Below are 23,326 nucleotides of genomic sequence, written 5' to 3'. Positions count from 1 at the left end.
TTCAGAAACGTTATTTTAGGCGAAATGTTGCCACTGTGCATAGAGAGGGGGAAGGATTCAGATGGTTTAAATACTGTCTAAGTGACAAAAGAGTTCTGGGTTCTCTTTTGAAGGCTCTGGTGGGTAAAAAAACAATGAGCTCTGCTAAATACTTTTGCCCCCTGCTGTGCTCAGCAATACAATTGTGGGAAAGAAAGATGATGTGGGGTAAATAGTATTTGGTTAAAAACATCCCATTTTCAAGTTAAAAACTACAATTAAAGCAAACTACTTTTAAAGATCTTAGTAAAGCAGTATCTTGAAAATCTTACCAACATACAGAAGACAGTCACCCCTTCTCATGAAAAGCGAAAAGGACAATGATTAAGACGGTCAATTGAAGACCCTCGTTTGAAATAAACAAAACGACATAATAACTTTATAACTCCTTTCACATATTTTTCTCTTTGGGATCATATTAGTCAGTGAAGTTAGCAAGAAAGGTAGAGATGAAAAAACTTCACACACACCACAGTTAATTTCTTAGGATTTCACCGATAATTAGTTTTGGAGTCAGCTCGTGAATGTAGACTTTGAACTTCTATTTCAGTACTCTTTTCACTGCATTAAATTGCCTCAGTGATGAATTCAAGACCATTGCATTACACAAAAATCCAATTCATTTTTCTTCAAAAATAATTCACTGACATGTATGATTACTGCTTTTTAAAAAAGTATACTCCCAGCCAGTTTGCAACTCTTGCAAAAAGTTCTTAAAGGCTAGGTAAAGAACTAATGGAGGGTTAGAACATAAACTGTAGATGTAACTGTATTTGTTGTCCATCAAACAAAGATGGAAAATAAACTGGTTTGACATGATGTGTTATTTATAAAGTGATGCTAGATTGTCATACTTTTAAATGGCTGTATATTGTTTTAATTATTTCCTCTAATGTCTCCAGTCATTAAGATAATCAGTGTATAATTTTTAGTCATCTCTATTTTAACAAGATTGGATATAACACTTGACATTTTCTATCCCCAGGGTTCTATTTCCATCATGATTCTAGCAAATTGTTTGGCAGTGATACCAGTAATTGTATGAGGAGCCATGCACTGATCTTTCACGTTAATATTTATTACTTTAGTTTGGACTTTCATCACAAATAAGATTTACTTTAGAAAATGGCTTTTCTGCACAATAAAAATGAAGATGACATTCAACAAGCTGTCTGCTGGGGCAGACTTCAAGTTAAGAATAGAGGCTTTTCCAAATGCTTATCTGTTAGGTCAGCTGTTTGCAACTTAAAACAAAGAAATTTTATCATTGGTATATTGGTCTTTAAGAGGAGCTGCAACTCTACTTCAGCCTTTCCAAAATATATTCCGTCAAACATTAGTTCCATTGGGAGGTTAATAAGTATTTTGTGACCAAAACCAAAAAAGATGCAATGTACAAATACATGTGGGAAACAATAAGCTAACTCCAATTCAACAAGATTTTCAAAGCCTTTAGTATGCTAATGTGCATTTATTAATCTCCAAGAGGGGGATAAAATATGCAGAGCTTCCCAATCTTATTTAACCATGTAACCTCTTTCATTTACAAAGATTCTCTTTCAGAACTAGTGATCTGAAGAACATACATAGGAAAATGCTGGATTACTTAAGCCACATGGTGATCTGAAAGCAGACACTAACCACTCTATTTAAATTTCACCTTGCTGCCATTTATTATATGTTTTTCCCATTGAGGGAAAATGCATTCCGATTTCAACTAGGGACAATGAGTTCCCTCCTGTTCCAGGGGATGTCATGATTAGGTTTTCTACTTTAGAGCAGGGTAAGTCATCTCAGATACTCACAACCTTATACTACTTCTGCTCAGAGAATATGCTAAGTTTGAGTAGATGCAGGTCTATCTTTCCAGAGCAATAAGTTCCCAGATTCTTTGAATTAAAAAAAGGCAATTGGCCCTATGTCATACAAGGGCTCTTTGATTTTCTAGTCATATACATCTGCTTCTGTATTCAATTTGTCTGCAACTGATTCTTCTTAATTTAGCTAGGGTTTCTCAACAGCAGCACTCTTGATGTTTTGGACTGGATCATTCTTTATTGTTGGGGGCTGTCCTATTCATTGTAGGATGTTTAGTAGCATCTTGGGCCTCTATTCACTAGATACCAGTAGCACCTCCACTCCCATTTATGACAACTACCAATGTCCCCAGAAATTGCCAAATGCCCCTAGGGGGCAATACTGACCCCAGTTGAGAATCTCTGAGTTGGACTGTTTCTATTCTTGGCTTTCCCATTTTGTCTTTAAGGGAAGCACTAATATCTTTGTGTTAATTCATTTGAAGAGTTTTTCTTTTCCTTTAATAGTTGCATCAGCTTTGTTGATTTGGTTTGCTAATCCTTCCTTTTTATCCACATATTACTATTCTGGAACTTTATTAAAAGTTTTTTTTTTTCCCTTAAGCTTACTGTTTTATCTATTACCTAGTACCTTCAATTATTTCAGGGCAATCTGATCTTGCCAGGTTTCATTTCTTTGAAAGTCTCCAACTATTTAACTTATTTCACATATTATTTTCACTATCCTTTTTTAAAAGCAACTAATCTTAAACTTTAAAAAGGTGTGGGGTTTGAATTGTTTTCAAAATTTTGATGCTGAGAGGTTATAACTAGGCCCTTCTGCCTAGCATATGAAGTAGTGATTTCAATAACAGAACTTAAAAGAAGACTTGGATCATGAAGGTTTCTAGTGTTATGAGCTACTTGATGCTCTTCCTTCTACTTTTCAAAACCAAACCAAAAGAAACAGGCAAACTCTATATTTCTTTTAATTGGTATGATTTAAACGGCTGGTTATTTATTGGGTAGGTAGAGGGACCAAACCGAGGGAATACTTCCATTCCTTTTGTTCTTTATCAAGTCCCTCCACAGGAAAGGAGGAAGTGTTAATTTGATCCATGAGCACTTCAGAATCTTTGAGACACTTTCATTTATGAGCAGCAGTAATTTATTATGCCATTTAGGCACCATTTCTTGTAAGCATGGTTTCTTTTTTTTTAAAAGTCTTTATTGAATTTGTTACAACATTGCTTCTGTCTTATGTTTTTTGGCCGCAAGGCATGTGGGATCTTAGCTCCCCGATACAGGGATTGAACCCATACCCCCTGCATTGGAAGGCAAAGTCTTAACCACTGGACCACCAGGGAAGTCCCTAGGCACCATTTCTTGACTACTTTCTATGAGGCAAGACCAGTGCTAAGTACTTGAGATATAGTATCTCATTTAATGCTCATAAAAACACTAAAAGTAGTATTGCTATCCCATTTTACAGATAAGGAAACAAAAACACAGTGAGGCTAAGGCTCAATTACAAGGTCAATCAGTTATTAAAGGCCAAGCCTTGGCACCAAATTCAGGCCTATCTGACCTCAAAACTCATGCTCTATTTCTATCAGTAAAATTATACAAATTAAAGAAGAGTGCCTTCCCTACGTGATTACTCTAATTTTTACATTAGGAACAGACTATTTTCTATTTCTATGCCAAAATATTGCTGAACTACATTTCCATCAGTTACATGGTCCCTTATCACCATCAGCTTGATATTCAAAATTATTTTGTGAAGCTAACTAACATTCAGTCTTTGTGAAGTGTATTAAATAAGTCCAAAGGAATAAGAATTCCTGTGAGTATAGTACATATCTCATATTTCTGAATTTTTGATTCACTAATTTCTATTTCTGTGTTTAGTTCTGCTTTGGAAGTAGTGTGTTTTACTTGAGCACAGAAGTTTCTTGTGGTTAGAATCCCATTTTCTTTTCTCTCGAGCATAGCTGATGAATGACAGCTGAACTTTTATTTGATAAGGAAGATAATTTATATTCAAAAATCACAGGAAAGGGAACACACTTTTATTTGGAAATAAAGAAATGTGAATGTATTATGTGTACCTTTAAGAAATGTTTGAAATAATGCTATTAATTATAATTTAACTGCCCAAAAGATAGAATGAAGTTGTAAGACAGAGAAAGGTGATTTTGAAGTATGAGAGACCCTGGAACCTTCAGACCATATCCTTACCTCACACTGATAAAACTCAGTTCACAGTATCACTGCCCATAAGTCCTTCACCATGCTACTGTTAAATCACTTCAAGCCATTTGCTATTCATGTGGATAAAAGGCACATGGTATTTGGTTTTCTCTTGTCCCAACTACTCTGGTGGAAAATGTTCAGGTATAATATTATAGAAATTAATTTTCCTCAATGCACAGTGTGTACAAATAACATTTCTGAGGAGCACTTGTAAAATACCAACCTTGCATTCGTTCATGTGCTTTTTGTGAGGTCCTGGATTTTCAATAAATCAGAAAAGGGCTGAATTCCTTCAAACCAATACTATTCTATAATATTATTGTAAAAATATGTTTTTATCCTATTCTTATAAAATATGACCACTCACAACCACAAAGGGACTCAGCCAACTGTGTCTACCTTTTAGCAGGTTTCTATGCACAGAAATGTGCTGCGATGGAACAGCAAGGGCAAGGAGTCTGTGAACAGTGAAAAGGGAAAGCTGATGGGAAATACTACCATTCTGAAAAGTTGCCAAGCAACTGATCTCATCAAATTTGAACCTTTGTCTTTGAAGCATGAGCAGATGAGACCAAATAGTTAAAGTGATTTAATGCTATCCTTTTTCACCCTTTTACTTTCACATGAAAGTTTCTTTTTTTTTCCCTGAACTTTCTCTTTTTTCACTCCATCTTATTCTTCAAAGACTTTTAAATGGCTCATATTATTATTATTTACCTGTTGAGATATTTCAGTTCTTTTTTTCCCTAGGTTTATTGAGGTATAATTGACAAATAAAAATTGTATATATTAACATGATGATTTGATGTTATATGTAAACACTGTGAAATGATTACCACAATCAAGCTATTTAACACATCTATCATCTCAAATAGTTATCCTTTTTTTGTGGTAAAAACACTCAAGATCTATTTTCTCAGCAACATTAAAGTCTCTATGTAATAATGACAACAGTGAAAAGAAATATCTAGCACATACTGGGCACTTTCTAGGCAATTTACAGTGTGTTGTCATTAAATTCTCACAAAAAGTCTATGAGGCAGATATTATCATCTTCATGTAACAAATGAGAAAACTGAGGCCTTGAGTAACATTCCTAAGGTCACACTGGAGTAATTAGATGGCAGTCAGGATTACCAAGTACGGCTGATGATAAAGCCAATGCCAGCAATCACTAATCTAGGTTGCCTCACCTACTATATCTGTATTTCCAGAAATCATTCTTGTTTATTGTTTTAGGAAAGTAAAACCTATTATATGCTCTCTCATTTAAAAAGGGCATACACATTGTTGCTAACTGTACCCCTCAATTTAGCTATCTTTTCCTAAGGTGTGTTAAGGCCATGTCTACGTAAATGCATGTTTATTATAGTGTCAGGAAATACAAAACATATAGAAGAACATATACAATCAGATCTAGTTCTGCTTGCCTGAAATCAAATGCTTGAATTTGGAAGGGGTAATGAAATTTTTGGAAATTATTGTCCTACACTTTTGCAAATTATTTTCATAATAGTTAGTTATCTAGTACCACTGGTAGAGTCAACAAATATCCATGGGTATTTAATGCCAGCTCTACCACTTACTAGTTGGGTAAGTTATTTAACCCATCTGTAAAGTGAGGATTCTATTAGTATCTACCTCACAGGGTTGTTGTGAGGATTAAATGGGTTAATGACTTTTAAATGCTTAGAAGAGTGCCTGGCATACATAAATCTCAACAGGTATTGTTTACTTATTTTCTAGACGGGCCATCCACTGTCTATCCATACTGTATTTATCTTACAGCTTAGGGCAAATAACTGATCTTTTAATTCACTCTTAGCCACAAAGAGTGGGTTCATGATATAAAATGAGAACCTTGGTTAATCAATACATTTTAAAGCTCACAATTAGGGTATTTTCAAGTATTTTTCTTTCCATCTGTTTCTTTGTCACAGTGTCTAATAACTGAGCTTCCTTAAATATTTTTGTCTTACATATCTATCATGTGAATGAAACCAAAAGCACACACTAAAAACTGTATCCTGTTTCTCCTTTGCTTCTCAAAATCCTATTTAGACTCTTATAACTCTAAACCTCTTTGAGTAAACAGATAAGCTGGGAAGTTAATAGGCAGTAATGGTGACTAAGTCCACATACTTGAAGATAAGGGTATTTGTAACTAAGAACTAAGTTGAACTCTGTGAGGCTAAAGGACTTATACAATGCCTTTTAAGGTATTACACAAGTGCTAACAGGTTAAATTACTGTCATTTTCAGAAAATATAAAATGTGGACTTATTTTGTAACTTCAGGTTTTTTTTTTCAATATACTTCAGCAGGATCAAGTATTTCATTATCACTGTTTTTAAATCCAAGAGAATATTGTCACATTTGGGGGTCCATGTAATGGGACCATTTTATAGGTTAAATAAAGAAGTTGTCATCGATTATTGCTTATTGGTTTGAAGTTACTTGGGGCCTGTAGGGTCTGGGCTGGGAGATTTATATAAACCCTCAGATCTCAGATCTAGGTTTGAGAAGGTGTCAGGTATTTAGTGGGGATAACTAGCATTTAGAAACCCTGGATGATGACTATTCATCATTTAAAACTCAGCATAAATGTCACTTTTATTTATGTGACTTCCCAGGAAGACTCTGGGGCTTCAGCTCCCAGGCTACTGCAGAACTCTGTTCACACCTTCCTACTTACCTAAAGTGGCTGCACTGCATCTCTTTGTTTTTTCCCTCTGCATTGTGACTGCCTTCCAGGGAAGATTTATGTTTTATTCATCTTTGCATCCCAAGTGCCTGGCTGACCTGATGTACACAACTAATATTAGCTGAATGAGTTAATTAATGAGTTAATTCATCCCAATGAATTAATCTTTGGGAATACTATGGCCAAAAATTCACATATGTGAAAGGTAAGTTTTATTATTTAAGAGCTGATTTTAAAAAGGTAAATATACATTAAACTGCTAGTTACCCGGAACAACTTTCAAGTTGTGCCAGGGAATCTCTACTGAAGTATCTATAAGTATCTCTAGTGAAAGTTCAGACTATATGACCAAAAGTAAAAGAACTTTTGCTTTTACTTCCTCATCCCTCTTTTAAGCATATATACATTTCTTTTCTCCTAAGTGGTTTATAAAAGTATATCAAGTATCTCTAGGATAGCTACTTTTTCTAAAATTTAAATGGCATTCTATTTTATTGGAAGAGATATGATCTGTGGAACATGATAGCACTAGGTGCTTTAAACCACAGTCTGAAGGAACTAACAATTCATAGCCATTTAAGTAAGAACTTAGTAAACTATTTTTTTTATAAAGCTGTCAATAATCAACTTCATCTGGTGACAATAAGTTCCCCTTAAATTAAACATTCTTATCTACTTCAACACAAGTAGAAAATAGCCAGAAAATTCTGGGACATAACAAAAGAAGAGTTGATATACATTAATGCCTATCCAATAATAGGTAGTCAATAAGTACTTGTGGAACAAATGAACAAAAATAAAAATCTCATGTGATGGGGCAGGGGCAGGGATAAAAAGATGGCAGGCCTCTATACTGCAGAGGTTTACAATATAATAGTGGAGAAAAGCAAAGGTGCAAATACCTTCAATTTATGACAGTTCAAAATAAGTGCCACCAGAGTAGTATAATTGATGAGGAGCACATGATAAAACAGCATATGTACAGAGAATAACACAAAGCAAGATAGGTATGGTTCCTATTATTCAGGATCGTTTTGGCCAAAACTTTTCATACATAATTATTACCAAAGAGCTGTAAGGAAATAAGGCGTGGGTAATAAGGTATTTAATCTTTCGGAACCACAGGAGGGAGGCATATGGCCATAGTGAAAAAGTAAGAAGGATCCTGCCCTTCCCCCAAAACTGAAAAGAAAGGAGCACAGAATTCCAGTTCAATACATTCATTCTTGCAATAGGACCATAGGTGTTACTACTTTAACTTTAGGCAACTTTATCTGCAAATCTTTCAGCTACACTATATCAATTTTAAGTATTTGTGACTGGGTTACTTTCTTGGTCATGCATGGAAAAACAGGAGTCAGATAAAAAATCCTGGGACATGGTAACTCTAGGCCCATCTTTGCTTTAAATACATTATGTCCTTCCTATTTAAAATCCACTCAAAATTTACAGCTTCTTATAAAAAACAAAAATTGAGATGAGATTTTACCCAGAAAAGTCCATCTAAAGATTTTTTAATACCTGAGAAATAAGGAAATTTTATTTTAAATAAGTCATGTTAACAGTAAATATTCATTAAAAAAAGGGGAGAAAACCCCTTGAAGTAGTCCAGTTTGGCAACACCTGATCTACAAAAATTACATGTGAGTCAGAAAGGTTTCTGTAAATCATTAATGAGTTAAAATGCTACCTACTATTCTTACTTATTTTTGGAAAACTTAGAATAATTTTTAATGTCATGCCTCATATTGTTGAGATTCCACTTGGAAGCACACGACAGACACAGATCAATTATAACGATTCAAAAGCTATCAAGTAATTTTCACAACCCAAAAGCCTAGGAAAAGAAATTGAGATTTCCATACCAGACATAAGCTCTTTCATCAATGTAAGAGAAGAACTCTTACCATAAGTTGGGGTGCTTTCTCGTCTTCCTTGACTACTTGATCTTCCCTTTTCATATTCATAACAATACAAGACAGTATCTTCCTCCACAATATTAAACCTCTTTCGATATTCCTGATCCAGAAATGAATTTGGTGATTCAGATCCCTTATGCACTGGCTTGCCCACCATGTGTCCTCTGAGGTCTTCACAAGGAAGGTTTCCTTTTTCATCCCTAAAGAAAGGGTAAAGGAGAAGGACGTAGAAAAGTGTTACAGTGGTAAAATGACAGAGACAGTCTAAAGTAGTAATAATATCCTTCCTATATATCTTCTGATCTTTCCAAACTTTCTTTGAGGTTTATAGGGAAACTTTAAATTATTCCTGTTTTGCAGGAAAAAAAATGCCAAGGCTCAGAGAGGTTAAATGACTAGCCTAAAGGTTACACAGCTAGACATAGGCCATGGATCTTCTAACTCCTGCTCTAGTCCATGTTCAATACTATGGCACATAAAAGAAATCATCTTAGCTCATAAATTGCTTTTAGTGCTTAAGAAAATAGATATAATGTTAACAATGCCAACAATGTAGCTTTCTTCTGCCAGTTTATCTAATTGGTTCATGGTAATATTGGCACTGCTTAAAAACAAAGATGTATTTAAGAACTGCCACTTCTGTGAGGGTACTGTGACCTTAAGAACTAAGTTAGCACTATATAAACTGGTGTTGTAAGGATTTCAAACAGCTTGTTATTAATTTAAAATAAACGTTAATGAAAAGAATTATTGTCTGTATTTAAACTGTTTTATCTCATTTAATAGTAAAAAAAGATATGTTCATGGAACTCATTCTAAATGGATATATCAAAATTTAATTACACATCAGCAACATCTCTTGTGGAGAGAGGGTGGAGAAACCTCATCATATATAGAGTTTAAGAATGGGATTTAAGATGATGGCAAGTTGATTTTTTTTTTCTATAGGATTCTGAAGTGAAAAATCTCTAATTTAAATTTATGGGATCCCTAAAACTGTTACTCACACATAGTAAATATTAATCACACAGCCCAGGTGATTGGGACAATAATGAGTGGTATTTTGGTAGAAATATTCCATTTAGGATTAGTTAAAATGAACCCTGCTTATTTTATGATAATTTCACTGACTAGCTATAAAATTTCTGTTAGAAAAGCTCATATTCTAGAACATGACTATGGATGTGAACGCAATGTTTCTTTCCTTGCTGATCACTAATTTTATTTCTTCCTAGTTCTTAATTGTTTCCAGTTCTACCCTAAACAGTGCCATGAATATTATCAAACCAGATAAAATTTAATTTTAAATGCCAAGACGGAAATCTTAAATCCACAGAATAAACTGAATTATAACAAGACAGACAAAAATAACAAATTTTTAAGTGACCTATTAAGTCTTATGAGATGGTGATGAGCTTATAAATCTAATGTCAATTCTAAAATATGAGTTTCAGTTCACCAAAAATATTATACTTTTATACTACAGTATACTATACCTCTCTCTCAGTATACAAATGTCTAGGTTGGGTTTGTCCAAATGAAGAGAACTATATTCCTATTATTTGAACTATGTAGAAAGTAGTAAATAATATTCTCAAGACTGACTGAATCAGCAAGCTGTCGCTCTTTTATTTTTTAAATAAAAGTATTGCTTATTACCAAATTGTAACTATGAAAGCTAGTTCTTAGGTAACACAACGAAAATAAATATAAAATCCAGACACAATTTTATTTTCGGCTAGCTAAAAACTTTTCCTGAACAAATTGCCTGGCGCTTTTTGTTAGTTAGTCCTCTAGCAAAAATAAACTGACACTGCAATTAGCTTGGAAACAGCCCTAATGAACTTGGGGCACTGGGGAAGGTTATGCCTATCCATAAATGGGCAGACGTTTCTGTCAGGCCTGTGACATGAATGTTAATGCAGCTGAGGTCAGAGGGTGATTCAGCCCTAGTTAATTCACCATGCTCTACTTATAAGGACATACCCTGTGGTAGAAAATGGGAAGGGCTGGTATTCCTTACTCTATAATGATATGAAAGAGAGGCCTTCTCTCAGCAAAGAAGACTTATTAGACCTGTCTGTATGGAATACATTCAATAAAGTTGAATTAAGAAAAGTACAGATCAAACCCAAACTTTGCAGTAGAATGAACTGATACATGTATTGTGTATATAAGTGGATGTGCCTGTGTGTATATGCACTCACATTATGAGACCCTGAATAACTCAACATATTAATTTGTACTGCTATAAAATTTTTCTTAATGTTATACATCTATACATATATATAATAAATCTACACTTTTGCTCTAAAAAGGATTTAAGGGAACATATGGAAAGTTAGAGCACTCCTTCACTGGACTATCTTTATATTTAATGGCTCACAGTAAAATTAATAAGAGAAATTAGTATTTAAACTTCATAATTGTGCAAGACCTACAAATTCTTGGTTTTCATGATAGAAAAAGAAATTTGGTTAAGTATAAAAGTTCGCTGTATACTATGATAATGAAATTGTATACAGTCATATAATAAAAAAAAACTGACCAAATTTCACTCACTTCACATACATGAGTGTTTTCTCTTTTAGAGAAAAAGTCACTTTTGCAATCACATTCTTTTTCTGGAATAAATGTGTTCAAAGAATTATAATCACATGAAAAAAAGTCTACCTAATTTGACAACTAGTCCTACCATTTTTAAGGTTTTTTGGTTTTAAGATGAGAAAGCTTTTATTATTTACAATTCAAATTATCACCAAAATGCCTATCCTACATAAACAAAAGTTTTTAATGTAGGAAAAAATAAACGTTCAGATGAGTTAAATTAGGTGAGCCTCATTCATCCTCAAAATGAGAAAAAAAAAGCCACAGCTGTATCTATAAAAGAATGACAAATGCAAAAAGTTTTATGACTATTATAACTTCACGTCAAACCAGAAAATGCAGATAATTTATATGAGGCTGTGGTACAAAGGGAGTCTCACGCACATATTTTCTAACTGGGCTATATCAAACGATTGTGTGACTAGGTAACTAATAATTTGACTCAAAAACATTTAGAACATTCTGTTAAATTACACACTAGACTAAGAATCAATTAAGGCGACAGATAATACCCTAATTATGAATTTTACTGAAAAGTATGGAACATTCAAGCAATACTACCAAAACAAGTACCACTATGCTGATACTTCAGTCTCTTGCATTCTCCTGTTTTTGTAAACAGCATGTTTAAAGCTTTTTTTTTTTTTTTTTTTTTTTTGTGGTACGCGGGCCTCTCACTGTTGTGGCCTCTCCCGTTGCGGGGCACAGGCTCCGGACGCGCAGGCTCAGCGGCCACGGCTCACGGGCCCAGCCGCTCCGCGGCATGTGGGATCCTCCCGGACCGGGGCACGAACCCGTGTCCCCTGCATCGGCAGGCGGACTCTCAACCACTGCGCCACCAGGGAAGCCCTAAAGCTTTTTATTGACTTCAGTATATTGCCTTCATCATATCTGCACCACACTTAAGAGGACAGAACTGGATTCTTTAACTCCTTTGTCTTCTGAAGTACATTTTAAATGCATTCTGTCTAGGAAACACTCTCTTTATTACAAGTTCCTCCCTATCCAAGAGACAAGGAAAGAACATCAAAAAACCGCAGAGACTTGCTAAAAATAATTTTCTGATGATTATCTGTACATGTAGCCCTCTGAAGAATAAGGTCTTTTAAATAATCAATTGCACTGAAATAAAAATCTTTCCCATTAAAATGAAAAACAAACCAAAAGAGTCATTTCCTATTTGAAACACACATGCTTTTATTGCTCCTCTTACAAGAGTATTCAAAAAGTCTGACACTATCTTAATAGAATTAAAATTCAACTTGAATTTGACTAGCATATCAGATGAATTTGTACATCTGATTGTAAATTTAACATAAGACTGTAAATTATATATTAGAATGATTTTTGAAACGCCAGCTTAGTAAATTGTATCTTCTCACAAACCATGTTCTCACAGCCACATTTAATTCTCAAAAAAAAGACCTAAAATGTCAATAAAATTGACTGCAGTTTTATTACTAGATGACAACACAGTATTTGCAGACATGCCATGTTGTCATGAAGCATTTAGATGGTAAAATGTCAGTACCATCATATCCAACAGAATGAAACATTAGGTGTACTAAAGTAAAGAATAGTGAAAATTAATTAAAACAAGGAATTTCAGTACTTTTATTTATTAAAGAATTTTAATATTAAGTATAGCTTGAAAACAAGAGACCTTAAATTATTGTTTTTGAATGACTGAACAACTAATTTAAAAACTGAATCAAATACTTTGTGATTGGTATTAATTATCCCCATTTAGTGCTGGCCCTTTTCTGTAATTTTTGTATTCCACAAGGCTGGAAATCATAATGCTTTTGGACAAAATGCATGATGGCACAAAGTTATAGTCTTCCACCTGCCAAGAATTTCAAACAGGAATTTGGAACATGAAATGGAGATACAGCCTCCAGAAATCTGAAAATAGACTTTAAAGGCAACTCATTCTCTTGCAAACTCTCTCTACTTTCTGAAAGAAACACTAATGAACTAACCAAGTGGAAACTGTAGATACAGAGGTATTGGGGGAAGAAACACTCTCCCTCATCATCATCTAAGAAAAAAAAATCTTCCTCATTATATACATTTAAGAAAGCATAGAAGTTATCTCTAACTTTCTCTTTTAGAAATAAAGTATGAAATGCTTCAAAGTAACTTGAGATTTCCTGTGGCTTCTTACCAAAGAGCCTCACTTATTTTTTACTTACTAAAATAATCCTAGCTGTTATTTTATATTAGTTTCCTATTATGTGAGATAATGCTTATAAGATATTTAATGTACAGTGTTTAATACAAATTAGTTATTGTTATTATTAACTAGAGTACAGTCTCTATAAGGCAATGATTTTCCAGAATGTGCTCAGAATTCTTAACTGAGAAAACATTCAAGGTGTTTTGTGAGAATTTACTTCACAGATTACATGCGCGTAGGTTAGTTTTTAGCTAGAAGCTACGTAGAACAACATGATGGTTAGTTTTATACCTGGGAATATACGGTTCTGCAGGAGGAGGGGGAATGTAGAGATCCTGGAGGGCGGAACTGTCTCTTTTGGTGGGTGTACTGATGGTGCTGGAAGGCGTGGCAACGCTGCTTGTGGGACTTCTAGGTATAAGAGGCTGGTTAAAATGAAAAAGAAAATACATACACACACAAACAACACACAAAACAACAACAACGACACATAGTTATCATTTTTAAATGATCTATTTCTACAAAGTGTTTGAACTTGGCTGAAATCAAGAAGCATGTTATTTAGCACATGGATATTCCTCTGAGTCTCCAAAAACAAAAAATTTATCGCTTTAGAGGTTTTCACTTAGTTCCTAACTCACCTTATTGTACGGCATAACCGCGTAAAAGCTATTTATAAGGTAAATCTATCATGCAGTGTTGTTTCATAATGGGAAGATTTATCTCACAGTCAGAAACGTATTTAAATTTGCTTTGTAAGAATCCCACTTTTGAAAGAGAGATAATAAAGAGTAACTTCCAAAAAAATTAGTTCACTCACATCCTGACTGGTATACAAGAAAGATAATTCAGATCGTTTCCCAAAAAAGATACATTACACTCCTAAGTCAGTAAAATGTGACAGATTCTCAAAAAAGTTTACAAAAATGGAGTATGAAAGGCCAATACGAGAGAATATTTTCTAGGAAAATGTACTTTTTTCATAAATATAAACAATACTGTCTTCTCAAAGTCATTTTATGGTACATCTTCAAAAGTATGGTGATTAGTGTGACACAATCATTTCATTTTTCATAGGCACACACATTTACCATTGTTTAAAATAATTTTTAGTTGCATACCTAGAGATCTCATTTTCATGCCTGTATTTACGTATTAAATAAGTTTTTTTAAAAATTAAGATTCTCTATATACTGAATTAAGCAATACATCAGGATGCATTAACTTACGAGCACTCCCAATTCTAAACGTCACAGCATTTGGAAATGATATTGTGGTTCGAGAAATTATTCTAAAGTGAAACTAAAATTCACAAATTTTCATGTTTATCTTACAGATCTTACTGCTTAGCTACATATACAATAACATATTAAAAAATAAGAACTTTAATGCAATCGCAAACAAAAATAATGATCACAAAATTAACTGTATCTTCACGTGACAAGATGTTGCCATTTTAGCCAGGATGAAAACACTTTTTATCATATCTATATAGACCCATAGTTCTATTACTTTAACACGTATTGCTGGACACTCAAAAAATGGCATAGTACAACTATTATATATTGTGACAATACTTTTGTACAGATAAACAAAATTTGTTCAAAAATCCAAGCATAAATACAATGTACAATGTAGGTCACTGGGGTAGGCTACATAGTTTATGACTCAGTTCATGGTTTTTGACCTTCCTTTTTACACAGCTCACCTTAATAGCTTGAAATCACACATCCTGCCAAAATGATGGTTAAGTTTTAATCTATGTGAAATAGAAATTAAAGAAAGAGAGAGAGAAGGGAAAAATAATTGATAATTTATTTTGGGACTCTACAATATTCTACCTTCTATGATGTAAAAAAATAGTCAGGAAGTTTACATGTTGAGGGATTTTGATATATTTTGAAAGTACACAGTAAAGACTATTACGTTTAACTATGCTGATTTGGAATAGCATCCAGTTAAACTATGCGTGTCTTTTAGAAACAAAAATTTTGGCAATGGGAAATCCTGAAATTTATATAGGTAATCGGGAGTTACGTGTACAGATGAACACCATGAAGCCTGAGGAAATAGAGAATTATATTCTTTCTAAGGATGTATTACATGCCTCTACAACAGATCTTTGAATGATAGGACCTTTGTTTTTTTAACTGGAGTAAAATTGCTTTACAATGTTGTGTTAGTTTCTGTTGTACATTGAAGTCAATCAGCTATATGTATACCTATATCCCCTCCCTCTTGGGCCTCCCTCCCACTCCCCCTCCATCTCACCCATCTAGGTCGTCACGGAGCACCGAGCTGAGCTCCCTGTGCTATACAGCAGGTTCCCACTAGCTATCTATTTTACACATGGTAGTGTATTTATGAGGTTTGATAGGACCTTTAGATCAAGTGTGATCTGTGATGTGACTGTTTATCATTGTTTCCTCTCTGTCAGGACATCTTGGTATTAAATACAAATGACATTAAAGAACAAGTCTAACCAAAATTTAATCATTATAGAAATGTAAAGAAAACATTCATTACACAGTACATTACTTGCCAAAACTTTCTATAACAGATGCACTGTGAGAGAAAAACTTATACTCAGTATGCTTTTAAAATGCTCTAATATGCTCTTATTTTAAAATATCCTAACATTACAAGTGAACTTAAAAACAAGTTCTAAGAACACAAGCATTAAAAAAAAATAATCTAACAAATTTTTATTCTCTTTCTTCTTTTCTAGGGTCACTACTTCTATTTTGAAGACTTCTCTCCTTTTATTTTACCACCTGTAGAACTAAAGGTAATTTCTCCTGGTTAGTACCTATCCCTGCCCTCCCCAAACAAAGAGGAAGGAAGGAAGGAAGGAAGGAAAAAAGGAAAAAAGGAGAAGTAGTAGTCAATGATTACAAGTATATTTTAAATACCTCTGAAGTGTGAGGTAAGGACCAACAAAATATTTTATTCTGCCTGGACTATTACCAGGATTGTCTATTTAGGGTACTTGTTCCTTCCCCTTCCAGGAAATTTAAATATTAGCCTTGTCAACTTCCTTCAAATTGATATTTTCTCTAGGCTTCTATTTTCAACACGGAGTTGCTATTAATGTCCTCAGTTAACACAGTTAGTTAAATTAGCAAAAATGTAGAAGAAAAAGACTCTTAGGCTTAAACAGATAACAGGTTTGATTGTGCCAGCTGGTTCAATTAATTGAAGCGGTTGAAAAAAACAACTTCTTTCAGAGAAAGAAGAAATTAGTCAATCCTGTTGTTTAATTCTTACTGGCTAGTTATTTTATTAACTGGTAAATCATAGAAAACATTTAAACTGGTTTATCATGCAGATATCATCTGGCTAATCAAGTATGCCTTGTACTAAGTAAAACACATGGTAAATGCTAAATATATTCATTGTATTTTTGTCTACTAATTGTACTATTTTTGTCAAGCTAATCCAAGCTAAAAAGTAAACATTATTCTTGAGAATCTCATCTAAAAAAAGACATTAAGCAATGGAAAAATAAAATATGGTAAAATAGAAGCTTCATGGGAAAATGGAAATAGCTACTTAACCCCAAAGGAAATTTGTGATAATTTAAAACTATAATGTCTTAAAAATGTTCTAACTTTGGACAAGAATTGAAAGGGTACAAAATTAAATGACTACAAGAATGAAGAAGGCATTAAAGAATATTAGAAAGATAGGCAAAATGTGACTAAATCAAGCACAGAATAAATGATGCTATTAGCTGAAATTATCAGTGAGAAATTCCTACTTGTAACAAGTGCCATTAAAATTACACCTATTACCGATAACCAACAAGTATGTGAAAATACACAAAAAGTGACAAATACAGCCTCCCTCAAATCAAAAAAGTTCTCTCAGCGTTTAATTCAAAATTTAATAGACATATGCCTTAGTTTCAGAAAAAATACCTAAATATGTAAGTATAATAGTGCAGAAGGATAGTTCTTCCTACCTTGGTTAACATTTAGTTTTAATCATTTCTTCATAACATAGTATAAAAAAAGTAGTTACCGTTGTACTATAAAGAATTTCCAATATAAGAAAAAAACAGAATTAAAGGGTAATATTTTTTTATTTTACCACTTTGCCTTTTGATTCTTTCTCTTAACTGGTAAAATCTGCACAGGAAGAGAATTAAGAGCTATCATCACTTATGGATAAAATACAAGGGTATTTTAAGACTGCATCTTCTTACTCAAGTAAGCATGAAGCCTCAGTATAACTTGATCCACTACGGTATGCAATCAAGTATGATATGGATCCATTCTGGATTCTATCCAAGAGGATTTATTTCCTGGAAAGACCTTGCCATAAAATTTATTTTTCATATCTAAATGGTCCTACTGACATAAAGTTTTCCTTTCAGATTCAATGAGGCTCCAACAGGGAGAACATATTTTGCACATATGTTGTTACTCTTCTAAAATAAATCTATGATAGATTTTGGGGGCACTGGCATGCATCTCTTAAAATATCCAAATCCTAAATAAAATGATCGTATGCATCTCTTCAAATATACATTTATAACCTTAGGTCAGTTAATGATAACTTACTACTGTGAACAGGACTCAGAAATTTATTAGGTTACGTACACATACATTTTTCATATTGTCCGTTTAAACTATATAAATACCTTCAAATTATATCCCACAATATGGTAAGGCACAAATCTTCCTCTGAATCATGAGTGATGACTCACTATAGTGATAATATCCTACTCATCCAGTTTAAACATCATTGGGAGACTGTGATTATTATAAAATAAAATTTTCAGCTTTGGAAAGGGATCACTGAAATCTCACGTTAAATCCTCTGATGGCTCAGGTCTTTTCCTTGTGTCCCCGATTCTAACATCTTTAAGGTAACTGAGCACACCTGGAAGGTATTAATGTACCTCTGAAAACACTACGGTTTTAAAGACTATGAGAAAAGAACGTCTATACTTTAAAAACTACATCTGATGTTAAAGGTTTTATTTGAAACATTTTACATTTTAACAACTCTTGGCAAGCGTATCTTAATTTAGTTGTCCCTCTATCTGGTAAGTGACCCAGCTTTCATAGAGCTATATAAAGTCTTGAATGAAACCAATGACATAAAGACAGCCCCCATGTTGAAGATTAAAACAGTGCATTACACATTATGTAGTTATCTCTAAAATTCACTAAGGCAAATATCACAAAGAGTTTGCTTTGTCTTCCAGGGGGAAAATACTCATTGAAATATGAATGATTACATCAAGTATAAAACCTGGCCATTTATTTTATTCACTCTTGGGAATAAGCACAGACTCAAATGGATCACAATATCCCATTATTCTAGCACAGAACATTCACACAAGTCCTTATTCAGTTCAAACACGTTTTTATTATAATTCCCAATACAAGTACCAAAATATTGTTTTATGTTAGCAACTCTGAGTCATCTAAACAAATGCTCCAGAGAAAATGTATTCTGGATTTTGGGAGGCAAGAAGTTGCATACAATCCTGTAAATTTCTTGATCATGTAAAGAATGTTAGATCTAATTTGGAAAATTATTGGGCATAATTTTTCCTGGGCAAGCTTTTCTTAAGTAGTAAATTATTTGAAAAGAGCTCAAGCAAGAGAAACACTTGTATTCAAAATTCTCCCACTCAGTTTTTTCACAGCTTTTTCGAGAATCCAAAGTTATAAATACAAAAGATTTGAGTCTTCTTTTTTAAGCATGTAATCTTCCCTTTCCTATCAGACTACAAAGAGAATAAACATTTTTTCCAAGCATATATTTGATCAGGAAGCTATATCTATATAAGCTAAAAATAGATATATGGGCCTAAAAGTAAGTATGTAGTTACACAATGGACAACTAATATAGACTTTAGAGTCACACTACAAAATGGCTTTTTCTAATTAATCATCAAAATTTGCACATTGTACTGAAACTACCACTAGTGTATTTATTGCTGTCCACTCTTATTGGCATAGTTGATACTGCAACATTAAAACTGGACTTGCAATTTTTTCAATTTACAGTAAGCATCATTTTTAGGAAATTAACTAAAGAAAGAATAGGAAGCTAAAGAATAAAGAAACTAAAAATAATTTTTCATCTTAGGTGATTATTTGTAGTCAGTGTTAACATTTTGAAAGCATTTGGTTGAAAAACACAAATGTGATTTAGATCCTTCAATTAATTTGCTTAAACACTGGTGAACAAAAATGTAATGTGACAATTGCTTGCAGCTATTTACTAATTTGAGCATGTAAAACATATAATTGTTTCTGCCTCCCAGTCAGCACGTTACATTTTTAGTTAAAACTTATTTTCTTCTCGTGTCATATCTAATATTACTCGTCTTCCTCTTCAAAACATGCTTTTAAAACAAAGCTCTCAGAAACATATAAACTTTGCTACCAATGTTTTTTTCAGTCACCCCAACCTATAACTTTGATATTAAAATAAATTTTATTATTGCTTCCGTTTTTTATTTTTACAGAATGACTTTAACCATTCATATCTGTATGTATGTGAAATGTAACAATCAATTAATGTTCTTCAGTCGTTACACCAGTTGAAAGACAAAATTGACTCCTATGACTATTTGCTTTCCATTTCTTTTTCTGCTCAAATTTATTTAATTTAAATATCCTGCAAAAATGGCATCAAGGTAATGCTAAGCAATAAAATTTAAAGTGAAAAGCACAAAAACCACACAAGAAACTATCACATCGATTTAAGAGACTTATGGATTAGAACAGTTTAGGAGCAATTCTCATGATACAGCTTTATATCATTTTATATTAAAAATGTGTTTAATGAAACCTATATCAGTATATCGAATTCCAGCGTTGATTTTAGTGATTATTTTTGAGATGCATTCTCACCAAAAAAAAACCTGGGTTCCTAAATGTTTTTAAAAATTGTTGATTTCCAGTGATGATTTCAATCAACATTCTTGCCAGTGTCCAGCTAATTCTCCCATACATCTCTTGTAAGAAGAAAATGACACCACCCATGCAAGCTGGTGACCTATGCACACTAATTTAAAACCACAAACATCAAAAAATATACATTGAGGTCTATTCATAATTCCCCAGGATTTGTGTCATTGAATTGGAAGAACTTGACCATAAGCAATCACCATGCTTACCAAAATCCAGGACATTAGTAGAGGGTGCTACTAAGGACGTGTTTTAAAAACAGTTCTCAGAAAGCAAGGAATTGCTAGTTTGCTTTCTTAGAATAAAGATTCTACCTCAGGTAAAACATCTCTACTATATATGAATGGGTGCCGATGACAACAGAATTCAAGTCCAGATTAAATCTGCTTGTAGTATTTGACTAAAGTAGCTTTAAGTCTTTCAATTCTATTGCAAAATGTCTGAGAAGTCAGGAATTTAACAAAAGAGCTGCCAAATTTCATGAAATGTACTAATGAAATTGCTCTGTGAGCATGAAGTTGAATTGTATGCTTTTGCTTATTTGGCTATAATTCCATGAATGATTTTCAAAAGGAAATCCAAATTAAAATTTATCATTGCAGTTAATAATAGAAGCTACTATTCGCTCTAGAACTTCCATTAAAACATGTGATATTCCTCAAAAATCTTCCACAATAGGGTAGATAAGGTTATGTTTTAGTTGTATAGGTACAAATTATTTCCTTATTAGTTTAAAAAATAATTATTCCTTTGTTAGAATGAAGTTGTTCTTTTTTTTTAGAGGCATGTATTAGCATCTACCTCCCCATTAGACAAACTTTGCCATATTTTATCTGAAAATGCTAAGCCTGGTATTGTATAAGAAAAAGATAAAATAGACATATTGAGGTTAAATAAATGCCACAGATTGTTTCTTTTTGTAAACTCTATTTTAAATAATTCTTAGTAGACTATTGGTATAGCCTATGAAAAAAGGAATAATCTAATGTCCAATTCTTCAGGTTCGAGCACTGAAAATTTATATTTAGGCGAGTTAATGGGCATTTTAGCTCCAACGTATTCATACACATACCAGAAGCAGGAATACAGTAAGAATGGTACTTATGTCTGCACAGAGGACTGTTGCTACATTAAGCACTCATGTTTCACATCCCAGGTCCTTTCTTAGCCACTAGGAAAAATATGTGGCCTCAGGCAAAGTCACAAAGAATCCAGAATTGCCTGCAAGACCTTCTCATCCCACTATTTCTTTGATTTTTCCCCTACTGGAAGCGAACCCTCAAGTTTTGTCCATCTTTGGTTGTATACATCCTCTAAAAATTCTGACCACATAGTTTCCATTATGCTTCTGGTTTCTTTTTGCATTTTAGCACAAGCCAAAGCCTTAAGATAAAAAACGAACTCTGTAATGCTACAATTTCAGGTCTTCAAAATAGATTCCAGGGAGATTTGGTGCTGGTGGTGTGGTATGTTAGAGTACTTATCTATTGCCCTTACTCCTAAGACTTTGTTTTACCACCACTTGAAAGTATTTAATTAAAACTAATACTCTTCCTTCTGCTCTGTAAAAAGTCAATTTTCAAAGAAGTTGAAAGCAGGGTCCTCCCCTGCCCCCACTAATAGTATTGTTTATCTATAAGGCGTTGAACTTGGACAATACAATTTAGGTGAACTAAATTCAGTTGAAATAACAAATTTACAAAAACGTCAATACATATAAGCACTTATGTAAATGCTGATTTTCTTTTTTTCTGATTTCAGCATTCCGAAAAAGTAAATTTACAAATATACTCAGTAACTGAATAGGCAATGAGGAATAAATATAATTAGTGATCTGATGAGGCACATTTCTTGGCATTTAGGAATGAAACTAGAAACAGTGCCTTAAACATCTATTATAATTATAATTAAGGAATGATGTAGAGTAATTTAAAAAATTAAAGTCTTTGTTCTCTAGCTTTGAATACACACACCAAATGTAGGTGTAGCCAAAAAAAAATGCAGGTCTTTCAATTATTTCAGCATTTTCTATAAAAGTGATTCTTAACTAGATATTGTCATTACCTTAATTCTCCAGTTTGTGCTTGTGGAAAGGAATCTAAAAGAGGACCAAATCACCAATTTATTTTCTAGAGATATTCCCTCAAATAGAGTTCACGGATCAAAAAGAAACTAGTGTCTTTTTGGTGTTCACCATGAAACAGAAGGTACTAGAGAGAAGTTGTTAAATTTAACCACACATATAGAGAAGGAAACCTAATGGCTGAAAGGGGTCTCTTCTTCAGGGTTCCCACCTCTCGGACTTTGAAGAAGGATCTTTGGGGAAGACATGTCAATAGAAAACTACAGAGTGGAACAACAAAGCAACTTATAATGCAGCGAGAAAATAAAATGATGTGATGGGAAGGTCTGATCTGCTAATCTACGAATTAATGAGTCAAACACTGATCTCTCAACTTTAATGATCACCAAAAATCTCTGATAATAAACATATACTGCAAGTCAAATGCATTTGGACATATTAATATAGCTTTAAAATATAGTTTTACGTATATTTGAAAAATAGAAAGATTCACATTAAAAATTTAAAGACCTTAATGTTAGTATATTTTATATGTTTTTATGTTATTTAAGTATAATGCAACTTTGAGGCCGAGAAGTAGGAAAGTTTTAAACAATGAGAAATCATTATAATCTATAAGGCCATTCATATGTAATGAAGAATTTAGGATTTTAGGGAAAAAAATCTAAGAATGGTGTAGGTACTAATATAGAACAACAATTTACACAGCAGTGATAACAATGGCATTTTCATTTATTGCTTTTCTTTTTAATCGGAACAACAGGCAATGTTCTATTTCAATGGGCAATTTTAATTTTTAAAAATTAAC

The 23,326-nt window shown here is 33.2% G+C and overlaps 1 protein-coding gene across 10 annotated transcripts in view; it reads right to left on the bottom strand.

Annotated features, from left to right (window-relative positions):
- Nucleotides 1-23,326, bottom strand: part of CNKSR2 (connector enhancer of kinase suppressor of Ras 2) — a 258,842-nt gene that overhangs the window by 95,268 nt on the left and 140,248 nt on the right. For all 10 annotated transcript variants that reach the window (XM_007126579.4, XM_055081924.1, XM_028482781.2 and 7 more), the window contains 2 exons: nt 13,792-13,925; nt 8,703-8,914 (listed from right to left, as the gene is read on the bottom strand). In XM_007126579.4, the coding sequence (XP_007126641.1) occupies nt 8,703-8,914; nt 13,792-13,925 (346 nt within the window). The remainder of the gene's footprint in view (nt 1-8,702; nt 8,915-13,791; nt 13,926-23,326) is intronic.

This window comes from Physeter macrocephalus, chromosome 21, assembly GCF_002837175.3.
Source record: "Physeter macrocephalus isolate SW-GA chromosome 21, ASM283717v5, whole genome shotgun sequence".
NCBI lineage: Eukaryota > Metazoa > Chordata > Mammalia > Artiodactyla > Physeteridae > Physeter > Physeter macrocephalus.
Note: the sequence above shows the minus strand (reverse complement) of the source record. Positions and strands in the feature narration are given on the sequence as shown.